At 42.5% G+C, this 12,336-nt stretch overlaps 1 protein-coding gene across 4 annotated transcripts in view; it reads left to right on the top strand.

Annotated features, from left to right (window-relative positions):
• The window catches only part of nup93 (nucleoporin 93), a 163,248-nt gene that overhangs the window by 131,122 nt on the left and 19,790 nt on the right, over nucleotides 1-12,336 (top strand). For all 4 annotated transcript variants that reach the window (XM_073069825.1, XM_073069826.1, XM_073069828.1 and 1 more), the window contains 3 exons: nucleotides 9,982-10,108; nucleotides 11,106-11,178; nucleotides 11,265-11,309. In XM_073069825.1, the coding sequence (XP_072925926.1) occupies nucleotides 9,982-10,108; nucleotides 11,106-11,178; nucleotides 11,265-11,309 (245 nt within the window). The remainder of the gene's footprint in view (nucleotides 1-9,981; nucleotides 10,109-11,105; nucleotides 11,179-11,264; nucleotides 11,310-12,336) is intronic.

Consider the following 12,336-nt stretch of genomic DNA (forward strand, 5'->3'; position numbering starts at 1 on the left):
ATGGATTACACCTGAACTTCAGGAGGACCAATATCCTTGAGGGCAGGTTTGCTAGAACTGTTGGGGAGGGTTTAAACTAATTTGGTAGGGGCGTGGGAACTGTAGTGATAAGGCTGAGGAGGGGGCAGTTGGTATACAAGTAGATGCAGTGTGTAGTGAGACAGAGGAAGGATAGGCAGATGAAAAAGCAAAATTGTAATCAGTGGGATGGGTTGAAATGTGTTTTTAAATGAAATAGTAGGTTTAACAGTTCAAGAGTTTGGAAAAGTAAAAGGGAAGGAGAATGCAGGAAAGATTACAAAAGTCTCCAGAATAAATAAAAAGACAAAGTTTAGATAGGTATAAGAATTTCACTTCCAGTAACTTACTGGAGTGTTCCTGGTAAGTACACCAGAGTGTTCCTGGTAAGATGTCTTTTAAAAACATATTTGTTTACAACTGCAAGACCCTTTTGGACATTCTTAATGTGAAATGCTACGTCTGATTCACTGATTTATTGGTAGGGGAGGGGTGGCTGCGTGGCCTTGGTCACAGTAAGGACTGGGCACCCGTTTACAGCCACCCAGGAGAGGGGTAGTGCGTTGCACCAGAGGCTTTGCGGTGAGGTTTGCAAGTTGAAGTTGGTACTGCTCCACAGTGTTCGCTTGACATATTGTGTTTGACTGCAGACTGCTACAATATTCATGAACGCAGGGTCTTGAATTTTTTTTTGTGTGACTATTTCATTTGCTGTCTTGTATATGCCTTGTGCTGTATGCGACTTAGTTCTGTGTTTTGCACCTTGGCAGCATAGTAATGCTGTTTCGTTTATCTGTATTCGTGGGTATTTATGTATGGTTGAATGATAATTAAATTAGAACTTGATGGCAGAAAAATTGAAAAAGGTGATGAATCCAGAACTGGAGGTGTTATATTTAAATGCACGCAGTATACAGAATAAGGTAGATGATCTTGTAGCACTTACATAGATTGGGAGGAGACACTATCATCGTTGAGAGTAGAACAGCAATGGCTGGAGTATCTGGGGGCAACTTGGAAGATGCAGGGCAGATACAAGAAGTAGAAGTATTCTGAAGAGAAGGTGAGACAACTGTGGCTGACAAGGGAAGTCAAAGACAGCATGAAAGCAAAATAGAAGGCTTATAATATAGCAATATTTTGTGCAAAGTTGGAGGGTTAGGAAGACTTTAAATCCAACAGAAGACAATTAGAAGGCAAAGAGAAACATGAAATATTAGGCTACCTAATAATAGATGATATTGGTGAGGCCTCAGCTTAAGTATTGTGAGCAGTTCTGGGCCCCTCATCTTAGAAAAGGTATGTTAGCATTGGAGGGGGTGCAGAGGAGGATCACAAGGATGATTCCAGGGACGAATGGGCTATCATATGAGGAACATTTGATGGCTCTGGGCCTGTACTTGTTGGAATTCAGAAGGATGAGGGAGGGATCTCATAGAAACTTTTTGATTGTTGAAAGGCCTAGACAGAGTAGGTGTGGAAAGGATGTTTCCCATGATGGGAGAGTCTAGGACAAGAGGGCACAGCCTCAGGATAGAGGGACGCTCTTTCAAAAGAGAGATGCAGAGAAATTTCTTTAGTCAAAGGGTGGTGACTTGGTGGAACTTGTTGCCACATACATCTGTGGAGGCCAGGTCATTGGGTGTATATAAGGCAGAGATTGATAGGTTATTGATTGGACATGGCATCAGAGGTTACTGGGAGAAGGCCAGGAACTGGGGTTGGGGAGGACATAGAAAAAAAAAATCAGCCATGATTGAATGGCGGAGCAGACTCAATGGGCCAGATTCTGCTCCTATGTCTTATGGTCTTATGATCCCAAAAGTTTTTCAGATATATTAAGAGTAAAGGAGAGGTGGGAGTGGATATCATGATGCTGGAGAGGTTGTAATGGGGGACAAAGAAATGGCAGACAAACTGAATTAAGTATTTTGTGTCTGTCTTCACTGTGGGAGACATCAGCTGTATGCCAAAAATCTGTGCACACAGGGCAGAAGTGAGTGATGTCGCTGTTGCTAAGGAGAAGGTGCCTGGGAAGCTGAAAGGTGGATAATTTGGCTGGACCAGATGGACTATACGCCGGTTTTCTGTAAGAGGTAGCTGATATTTTTCTGGCAGTAGTAGTGATCGTTCAAGAATAACTAGTTTCTGGAATGGTTCCAGTGGACTGGAAAATGTCACCCCTCTTTAAGAAGGGAGGGAGGCAAAGGACAGAAAATTATAGGTCAGTTAGCCTGACTTCAGTGGTTGGTATAGGTTTTTGGGTACTTAGAGGCACATGATAAAGTATGCCAAAGTCAGCATGATTTCCTTAAGGGGAAACCTTGCCTGATAAATCTGTTGGAATTCTTTAAGGAAATAGCAGGCAGGATAGATAGTGGATGTCCCACAAAATCAATCATAGTCTTCCACAACCAGAAGCTCTGGATGAACCATGAGATCTGCAATCTGCTGAGAGCCAGTTCTGAAGCATTAGGGTCTGGTGACCAAGTAAGATGTGAGGTTCACCTGTGATGTGCAGAAAGCCATCTCATGGGCAAAGTGACACTTGCAGACTAAACTTGAATCAGTGAGGGATGTGCGACAGCTCTTACAAAGTGAAATTAAGCGATATAGGTAACAACAGGGCTTTGTTTCCAGATGAGCTCAATGCCTTCTATGCTCACTTTGACCACCAAAACATGGAAGGACCTTCATAAAATCCCACCACCCCCAGTGACTTTGTGATTTCAGTCTCTGAGGCCAACATGAGTGTCCCATCAGGGCAGTGAACCCACAGAAAGCATCCGGCCCAGATGGGGTACCTGGTCAAGTACTAAAGACCTGTGCCGATCGACTGGCTAGAGTGTTCACTGCGATCTTTAACCTCTCTCTTCAGCTGTCTGAGGCATCCACTTGCTTCAAGCAGGCTTCAATTATACCAGTACCTAAGAAAAGTCTGGTAACCTGCCTCAATGACTATTGTCCAGTAGCACTTGTATCCATTGTGATAAAGTGTTCTGAGAGATTGATGATTGGTGATCAACTCTTGCCTGAGAAGCAGCTTGGATCCATTTCAGTATGCCTACCAGCACAACAGCTCCACAGCAAATGCCATTCCATTGGCTCTCCACTCAACCCTGGAACATCTCGACAGCAAAGATGTATACATCAGGATGCAGTTTATTGACTACAGCTCGGCATTCGAGGCTGTTATCCCCTGAAAACTCATCAATAGCTTTAAGACCTTGGCCTCCATACCTCCTTGTGCAATTGGATCCTCGATTTCCTCACTTGCAAACCCCAGTCAGTTTGGATTGGCAATAACATCTCCTCTACAATCTCCATCAGCACAGGTGCATCACAAGGCTGTGTACTCAGCACCCCTGCTTTACGATCTTTAGACTTGTGACTGTATGACTAATGTTACGTACCCCGTAACTGGGTCACCCACCAGCAAAGACAGAGAGGTCCGTTGAATTCCGATGGTACTATTTTTAACAGTATTTATTGACAAAAATACACAAAAATAATATCAATGCAAACACACAGATAATATACGTCGTCAATACTAAATCTAAAAAGCGTGGGTATAATAATAATAAGAAATAGCTCTATTGCTGTCTAGGGGATAATGTATTGTCCGATGGAAATATAAAAGTCACTTTAGTTCAGTCAAGCTGTAGGCTGCAGCCTTTTTGGTTGGAGAGAAAGACGGAGGTTTAACTTGCCCATTCCTTTTATGATGTCAATCCTTCGAGAGTCGTTGGGGGACTGATTTCCCCTTCGAGGTTAGCTAAAGCCGTGCTTCCGTGGCAAGACCCACCAATTCCGAGGCAAATGGAAAAGGACGCACGTGGGCTGGTTCCACTGGCTTTCGCTGTTATGCTGTTACAGGAGTTCTAGCATTTCTTCTGGTGCGGCTGAAGGGGCTGTTCCTCAGACCCTCTTTTATCCTGACTCACAGGGTCTCGGATGTCAATCAGGGTGGGATGATGCAATCCCTCCACCAACCCCACCCCTTGGTTCATTGCCTGGGGCTTCGATGCATCGTACAGGATTCAATACACAAGTCCGTCTCCAAGAGACAATAGCCGTTATCAATGGTTCCGCCTTTCGGAAGCCAGGACACATTCCAAACTCTTTGTGGATTCTGCATGTCTTTCTCTAATTTCCTGGGTCTCCTGACTCGAATCAATTGCGATCCTGCCATTCTCAAAAAGGAGGGGGCCACGGGCATAACACTAAGCACAGCTCTAATGCCATATTTAAGTTTGCTGACACCACTGCCATTGGCCCAATCGAGGGTGGTGACAAACTTTATTGACTTTATTACTTACATCCTTCATATACATGAGTAAAAATCTTTACATTACGTCTCCATCTAAATGCACAATTTATAGTAATTTATAATAAATGGTATGTACAACTGGACAGTCAGTCTAGCATAGAAATACAGTTGTGTCAGCATGAGTTAATCAGACTGATGACCTGGTGAAAGAAGCTGTCACGGAGCCTGTTGGTCCTGGCTTTTATGCTGTGGTACAGTTTCCTGGATGGTAGCAGCTGGAAAAGTTTGTGGTTGGGATGACTCGGGTCCCTAATGATCCTTCGGCACATAGGCGTGAGATTGAAAATCTGGTTTATTGCCTACACGGCAACAACCTCTTACTCAATGTCAATAAGAGTATTGGCTTTGGAAAGAGGAAACTGAAGGTCCATGAGGTAGTCCTCACTGAGGGATCAGAGGTGGAGAGGGTCAACAACTTCAGTTTCCTTGGTGTTATCATTTCGGAGGACATTTCGTTATCATGTTAGCACAGCATGATTATGAAGTACATTAATGAAGAAAGCACAGCAGTGCCTCTACTTCCTTAGAAGTTTACAAAGATTCATCATGACATCTAAAACTTTGACAATCTTCTACAGATGGGTGGTGGAGAGTATGTTGACTGATTGCATCACAGCCAAGTATGGAAACACTAAAGCCCTTGAACTGAAATCCTACAAAAAGTAACAGACAGAATTCAGTCCATCACGGCTAAAGCCTCATGCATCATTGAGCACATCTACATGGAGCACTGTCGCAGGAAAGCACCATCCATCATTAGGACCCCCAACTCCCACGTCATGCTCTCAGTGCTGCTGCCGTCAAGAAGAAGGTGCAGGAGCCTCTGGACTTACACCACCAGGTTCAGGAAGAGTTATTACCCCTCAACCATCAGGCTCTTGAACCAAAGGAGATAACTTCACTCATCTTCACCTACCCATCCCTGTAATGTTCCTGTAAATTATAGACTCTATTTCAAGGGCTCTTCATCTCATGTTCTTGATACTTATTGTTTATTTTAGTTTTTATTATTCCTTTTTTCTTTTGTATTTGCAGTTTTTTCCTTTTGCACGTTGGTTGTTTGCCCGCCCTGTTGGGTGCGGTCTTTCATTGATTCTAGGATTTACTGAATATGCCCAAAAGAAAATGAATCTCAGAGTTGTATATGGTGACATATATATATACTTTGAGTTAATTGGATTTCCAGAAATCCTTTGACAAGGGCCACACATGAGACTCCTAAGCAAGATTAAAGTCCATGGTATTACAGGAAATGTACTAGCATATTTAGAAGATTGTGTGATTGGCAGGAGGCAAAGATTAGGAATAAAAAGAGATTTTTCTGGTTGGTTGCCAGTGACTAGTGGCATTCCACATGGGTCAGTGTTGGAGCTGCTTCTTTGTACTTTGTATGGCAATGATTTGGATGATGGCATTGATGGCTTTGTGGCCAAGTTTGCAGACGAGATGAAGACAGGTGGAGTAGAAGGTAGTGTTGAGATAGCAGGGACTCTGCAAAAGGACTTAAATTAAGAGAACGGGCGAAGAAGTGGCAGATGAAATATATTGTAGGGAAGTGAATGGTTACGCCGTGGTAGAAGGAATAAAGGCATAGACCATTTTATAAATGGGGGGAAAATTCAGAAATCAGGGGTGCAAAGGGACTTGGGAGTCCTTGTGCAGGATTCCCTACAGGTTAACTTGCAGGTTGTGCGCTTCGGTGGTAAGGAAGGCAAATGCAATGTTAGCATTCATTTCGAGAGGATTAGAATATAAAAACAATGATATAATCCTGAGGCTTTGTAAGACATTGGTCCAACTGCACTTGGATTAGTTAACCCTCCAGACTAAGACTAATAGGCACTGGAGAAGTTTTTTCCCTACTGTGGTCACTTTGCTGAACAGTTAACTGCCGGTTAACTGTTGGCTAACTATTACTTGGATTGCACTACCTGTATGTATAATCTATATTTTCATTTATATTTATCATTATTATTGTTATGAGCAGAGAGACAACATCTGCCGGAAGTAAATTCCTTGTATGTGCATAGGTACTTAGCGATTAAAGTCTGATTCTGATTTTGATTATTGTGAGTACCCTTGGGCTCCTTGACTATGAAAGGATGTTCTGGCATTGGAAAGGGTCCAGAGGAGGTTTACAAGAATGATCCCAGGAAATAGAGAGTTAATATATGAGGAGTATTTGATGGCTTTGGCCTGTACTCACTGGAGTTCAAAAGAATGAGAGAGAATCTCATTGAAACCTTCCAAATACTGAAAAATCTAGATAGAGTGGATGTGGAGAGGATATTTGCTATAGTGGAGGAGTCTAGGACCAGCAGGCACAGCCTCAGAATAGAAGGACATCCCTTTAGAGTAGTGGTCGCCAACCCATCGATCGTGATCGACTGGTCGATCTTTGAGACTTTCCCAGTAGATCCTGAAAAAAAAAAGAAAAATAAATACACAAATACTGTTGAGAGATTGTTTCCGGGTTGCGGGGTTTTAGTTCCGTTTTTTCTGCCCAGTGTGCATGCGTGTAGCTCCCCCCCACCCCCCCGCCACGCACTACACAGTGTACTTCAGTGGTCCCCAACCACCGGGCCGCGAGGAAACAATATGAGTCAGCTGCACTTTTCTTCATTCCCTGTCACACCCACTGTTGAACTTGAACCCATGCGAGGTCATCAGTCGTCTAAACGCAGTGATACCCTCATGCCAGTGTTCACCTGACGCGACTGGCGAGAACCGCCGATGTTACTGGCCCGGAGCGCGGCCGGTGGGAAGTGCCGTTGCTATGGGCCCGGAGTGCGGACAGATGAGCGCCGCCTCTAAACCTGTTCACCACACTAAAAGTTTGTGGGGAAGCCGGTGCTAAAATATTCGCAGACAACCTAATTCGGGCTCAGGGTTCGTAAGTATCAGAGCAGCTACCGCACTGCGATCTACTAAAACAAACTTTTGTTGGCCGATAGATCCTACAAGGGGGGAGGCAGGCCTGTCACACTCCTCGCTTGGTCGGTCGCTCTGTCTGGACTGCGACCGCCGCGGCCCTGGCACGGGGACCTCTCCGGCCCTGACCTTGTCCTCTCACCCCAGCCGCACCTGACCAAGGCGTCTGGTGACAGGTGGGCGGAGGCTGCAGTTCGGGCTGCGAGGCTGTCCGAGGCAATGAAGCTCTCAAAACAGCTTCAGTACCCTGAGTCCAAGCACCCCACACTTAAAGACAAACGCGTCGAGAGTTTTCAGCGGAAAAAAACGTGAGCAAGCAGGACAGAAACTAAGTGCTGAGAGCCGCGAAAAAATTGCGGAATAGACTGGACATAAGGAACCTGTATCGGTGTATTCCGGTCGTGCTTAACACCAACCTCCCCCACGTCGGCCGGTCTGCAAGAATATTGTCAATATTAAACAGGTCCGCGGTGCAAACAAGGGTAGGTATCCCTGGTGTTTATACATTATTTCTACTTCCGGGTTGTGGGGTTTTACTTCCGGTCTTTTCTGCCCCCGGTGCGCATGCGTGTAACTAGTCGACCTTGCCTTTCACTGAGACCGAGGTAGGGGATCTTGGGCTTTAAAAGGTTGGTGACCACTACTTTAGAGCAAAGATGAGAGGGATTCCTTTAACCAGAAGTTGTTGAATCTGTGGAATTGATTGACGTAGACAGCTGTGAAGGCCATTTTATTAGGTATATTGAACATGGACGTTGTTCGGTTCTTGATTAGGACATCAAAGGTTATGTGGAGAAGGTACAAGAATGGAGTTGAGAAGGATAGTAAATCTGCCATGATGGAATGACAGAGTAGATTTGATGGGCCAAATGATCTAATTCTGCTCGTGTCTTCTGATCTAAATGGGCTCTCATGACCAGACTGTGCCACAGTTTCTTCCCCCAAGCCATCAGACTCCTCAATACTCAGAGTCTAGACTGACATCTACATCATTTATTATTATATTGTAATTTGTCCTGTACTGTGCCAGTTGTCTTGTTTATTAATTATTGTACTGCCCTGCACTGTTTTGTGCAATTTATGTAGTCCTGTGCAGGTCTGTAGTCTAGTGCAGTTTTTATGTTGTTTTACGTAGTCTAGTGTAGCCTTGTGCTGTCTCACATTGTCTACTGTAGTTTTGAGTTGTTTCATGTAGCACCAGGGTCCTGGAGGAACATTGTTTCGTTTTTACTGTGTACTGTACCAGCAGTTTATGGTCGAAATGTCAATAAACTTGACTGAGGATCTCCTGGTGACCACTTACTTCAATTCAACATCCCATTCCCACTCTGACATGTCTGTCCACAGCCTCCTTTACTGCCTTTATGAGGCCAACTGCAGGTTGGTAGCAATACCTCGTATTCCATTTGGGTAGACTCCAACCTGATGGTATGTACATCTATTTCTGTAGCTTTCAGTAGCCACTCATCCCTCTTTCTTTTCCCCCACCTCCCTCACCATTTTTGTTTTTACTTCCCCCATTCTGATGTCCCTCCCACCCATTCCCTTCTCCTGTCCCATCCTCATAATCTTCCCATTGCCCTCCTTCACACCTCATCCAGCTCACACCTCTTTCCCTTTGCTTCACTCAGTCATCTACCTTTTCCCCTATCATCTTCCAGCTTCTTGCATCAACACATACTTCATCCACCTTCCCCTTACCTGTTTCACCTGCTAGATGTACTCCTCTTTCCACCTTACTGTGGCTACTACCCTTTTTCTTTTAGTCCTGATGAAGGTTCTCAGCCCAAATCACCAACTATTTATTCTCATTCATAGATGCTGCCTAATTTGCTGAGTTCATCCAGCATTTTCTGAATGTTCTTGTTGATATTGATACTATGTATGATGCTCATGACGGGCGCTGGATCTAACTTGAAAACATATCTATTGGTCTTATCCCAACGGTTGAAAGAGGGTAGTTTGGTTTATGGTCCTTAGGTGCTTTCTGTAGTAATCATTGAAGGTATTCATGGGAGGTTCTCACTTTGCTACCTATGGGCTGCAAGACATGGCAGCTCTACAGTGTTCTGTTCCAGTTTAAGCTTGATTTTGTACAACGTTTGGTTTTAATGTGCAATCTTGAGAAATGCCTTTTTGGAGTTGAAAGTAGCTTTTAATCTTTGTTCAAGTGGCCTTGTTTATTCTAAAGACATACAGAATGTTTCCATGTTATTGCTAGCCTTGTCGAAGCTACCTTCCTTCTGCTACAAAGTTGTAGCAAATCTGCCTTGAACGTGGTCTTTTCCAAGGTAATCAGTGCTAATGTTGAATGCATTGCTTGTCATTTCCATTCCCCAGCAATACTTGTTACTGTCATCAATTGAATACTCTGCTTATAATTCAAATTTCACAATATAGTGTTTTATCACAAGTTATTGGGACATCATCTTGATCTTTTATATTGTTATCCGGTTCACTTGGATGTAAACAACATGAGCTTATCCTATTTAATCTTTCAATATGGCTACATTGACATAACCTGTGTTTGATTTCCTAAGACCGAGAGGTAAATGGTGCTTTATGGCATATTTGCATAATCATTTCACAAAGTTTCTTGAGCTAGCATGCTATCTGTTTTTGTGAAAGAGAATTTAATTTCATTTTGACTGTTTTGTTGAGCTGTTCTTAACAAACTAATTCTGTTTCATGATCTCTGACAGTGAGTCAAGACAGTGCTGATCCCCGTCCAATACGACGCCTTAATTTCATCCGTCTGCTAATGCTGTACACCAGAAAGTTTGAGCCGACTGATCCCAGAGAAGCTCTTCAGTATTTCTATTTTCTCAGGTAGAATTGTCAATGTCTTCTATAATCTGAGTAAGTACAGATGCAGGGTCTGTTAAAACTTCAGAATACAGTGGATTCCAGTTAATTGGGGTAGGAGACTGTTACCTAACAGGTTCTAACTAGTGTTAGTTGTGTGTACTTGTGTGGTCATTAGACACTACACTGTACTTAGAATGAACAGTTTTTAAATAGCACCAGTTGTATGTGTTTGTGCTTAAATAGCAGTGATTTTTCTCACTTGGTTAGCGACCAATTAGCAATGAGACGATTCAGAAATACTTTGCTCATTGTGGTTTCAAGCATTCAGGTTTGGAGATGCTATAAACTCTTTGCTGTAAGCACGGTGTAGTGTCTAACAACCAAGCAAGTGAGTGTGACTGACACTAGCTGGAAACTGCTTGATAATGGTCTCCTGTTCCAGTTAAATGGCATAGTGTCCCAAATAAACAAAGGGAATCCCAGGTATTTTCTCAATTAGTTTTTGTTCTGTAAGAGTTTTCTCTAATAAGTGGCTCTCTGATTTACTGATGGCCCAATTACTAGGAACTCACTGTATTTTTATTTTGAAAGGCCAATTTGTGCTTCATGTCCTTAGTAAAGTAATCATAGAAAAATATCATTTATACCTTTTCATGATTATGAAAAATGACATGGGTGCTCATGGTAAAATTCTTGTCAATAAATATTATAAGTTAATATAGTAACTTCTGGCAATACTTTACTGCATGCAAATCTCATGAATGTTTAAGTTCATATTGCTGAAATACTATGAAGCTTCTGAGTCATGTAAGTGAAATGATATGCATTGAGTTTCAAAAGCAGGGTGACGGAATGCAACCAGCTGAATTCCACTATCTGAAACTTTTCCAGAAAAAATAATTTCAGAGCTTCCTCCTTCTCTCGGAAGAGAAAAGAGGCAAGCAATCTGTACATTTTCTCGAATTCAGCTGTCACATTTTGATTGCTATTTATTACAGTTTACATGTCCTTTTTACAGAAATGAGACTGACAGTCAAGGAGAAAACATGTTCATGCGATGTGTCAGTGAGCTTGTCATTGAAAGTCGGGAGGTAAGCAGTACTCTAGCAGGCATACTGCCAGACAATGTCACATGCTGGATGCCTTTTTTATAATTTTAAAATCTTCTCATTTCTAGTTTGACATGCTGCTTGGACGATTAGAGAAAGATGGCAGTCGAAAGGTGAGGCTCCGTAAACATTGCTTTTGATGAAGGTGTTTTCTTCCTTTGAAGAGGTTTGATTTGAACAACAAGCACTCTTGCTACTTTTTCACTGAGGGTGCCTTGGCAGGTGTGAATGCAGCTTCCAAAACCAAGGTTTCATTCTAGATTGCCTTAGTTGTATCTTTTTCCTCCCTTCTTGCCCTCTAAAGGTAGGCATTGAGGTATGTTTCCCGTATGTTAGCAACCAAAGAATAACGCCCAGGTTGTTGAGAACTCCCAATCAATGAAAGACAGAGGATTATCTGGCCACCATAGTATTACAAACAATTCTATTTGTTGTCCCTCTCTAGTCTCCATAATTTCATATATCGTTATTGTTATCGCAACTGCCCTTTTGTAATCCCATCCTATCCCTCACTTCCAACAGGGAAGTAACAATCCTTCAAGCATATTGAGGTTAAAGCTCAAGATTGGCTAATACAGCATAGATCATAGACCAAATCCTTGAATTCTGCTGGCCTGTCCTTTGCTATGTGGATCCATTTAACAAAGGAACACTTTGAGCCTTGCTCTTTAGAAGTATCAATAGCACGGAAGGAAGCACGTTCTTACAAAGGAGACAAGCAAGAATTGATAAGCTCTGCAGAAAATAGTATCAGTTGTGTGCTGATGGACAATCATGGTTGGAATTCTCTTATTTTTGAATAGTTATTGTTGATGCAGTCCATCTCTTCATTAAGAAACAATATTCTTAATGTATTTCATCTTAAAGAATTCAAAGTGGAGTCAATGTAGTTCTCAAAAAGCAGTATTTACCTTCACAGCTAATGTTTGAGTTTTTTGTTTTAAGTACCCCTGTGAGGTTCTTAAAGTTCCCTAATACATTTTATTGGTAAACTACACAACTTCAGAATCCAGTCTGAGATCTTAAGGATGAACTTCCAAAAAAAAAGTTGCAGCTGACTCATGGATATGCCAAACAAACTTGTGGAAAAGTAGCTTTCTATTTTGTATTACTAGTGTTAATTTGTTAGTCACACTAGTC

This window comes from Hemitrygon akajei, chromosome 17, assembly GCF_048418815.1.
Source record: "Hemitrygon akajei chromosome 17, sHemAka1.3, whole genome shotgun sequence".
Taxonomy (NCBI): domain Eukaryota; kingdom Metazoa; phylum Chordata; class Chondrichthyes; order Myliobatiformes; family Dasyatidae; genus Hemitrygon; species Hemitrygon akajei.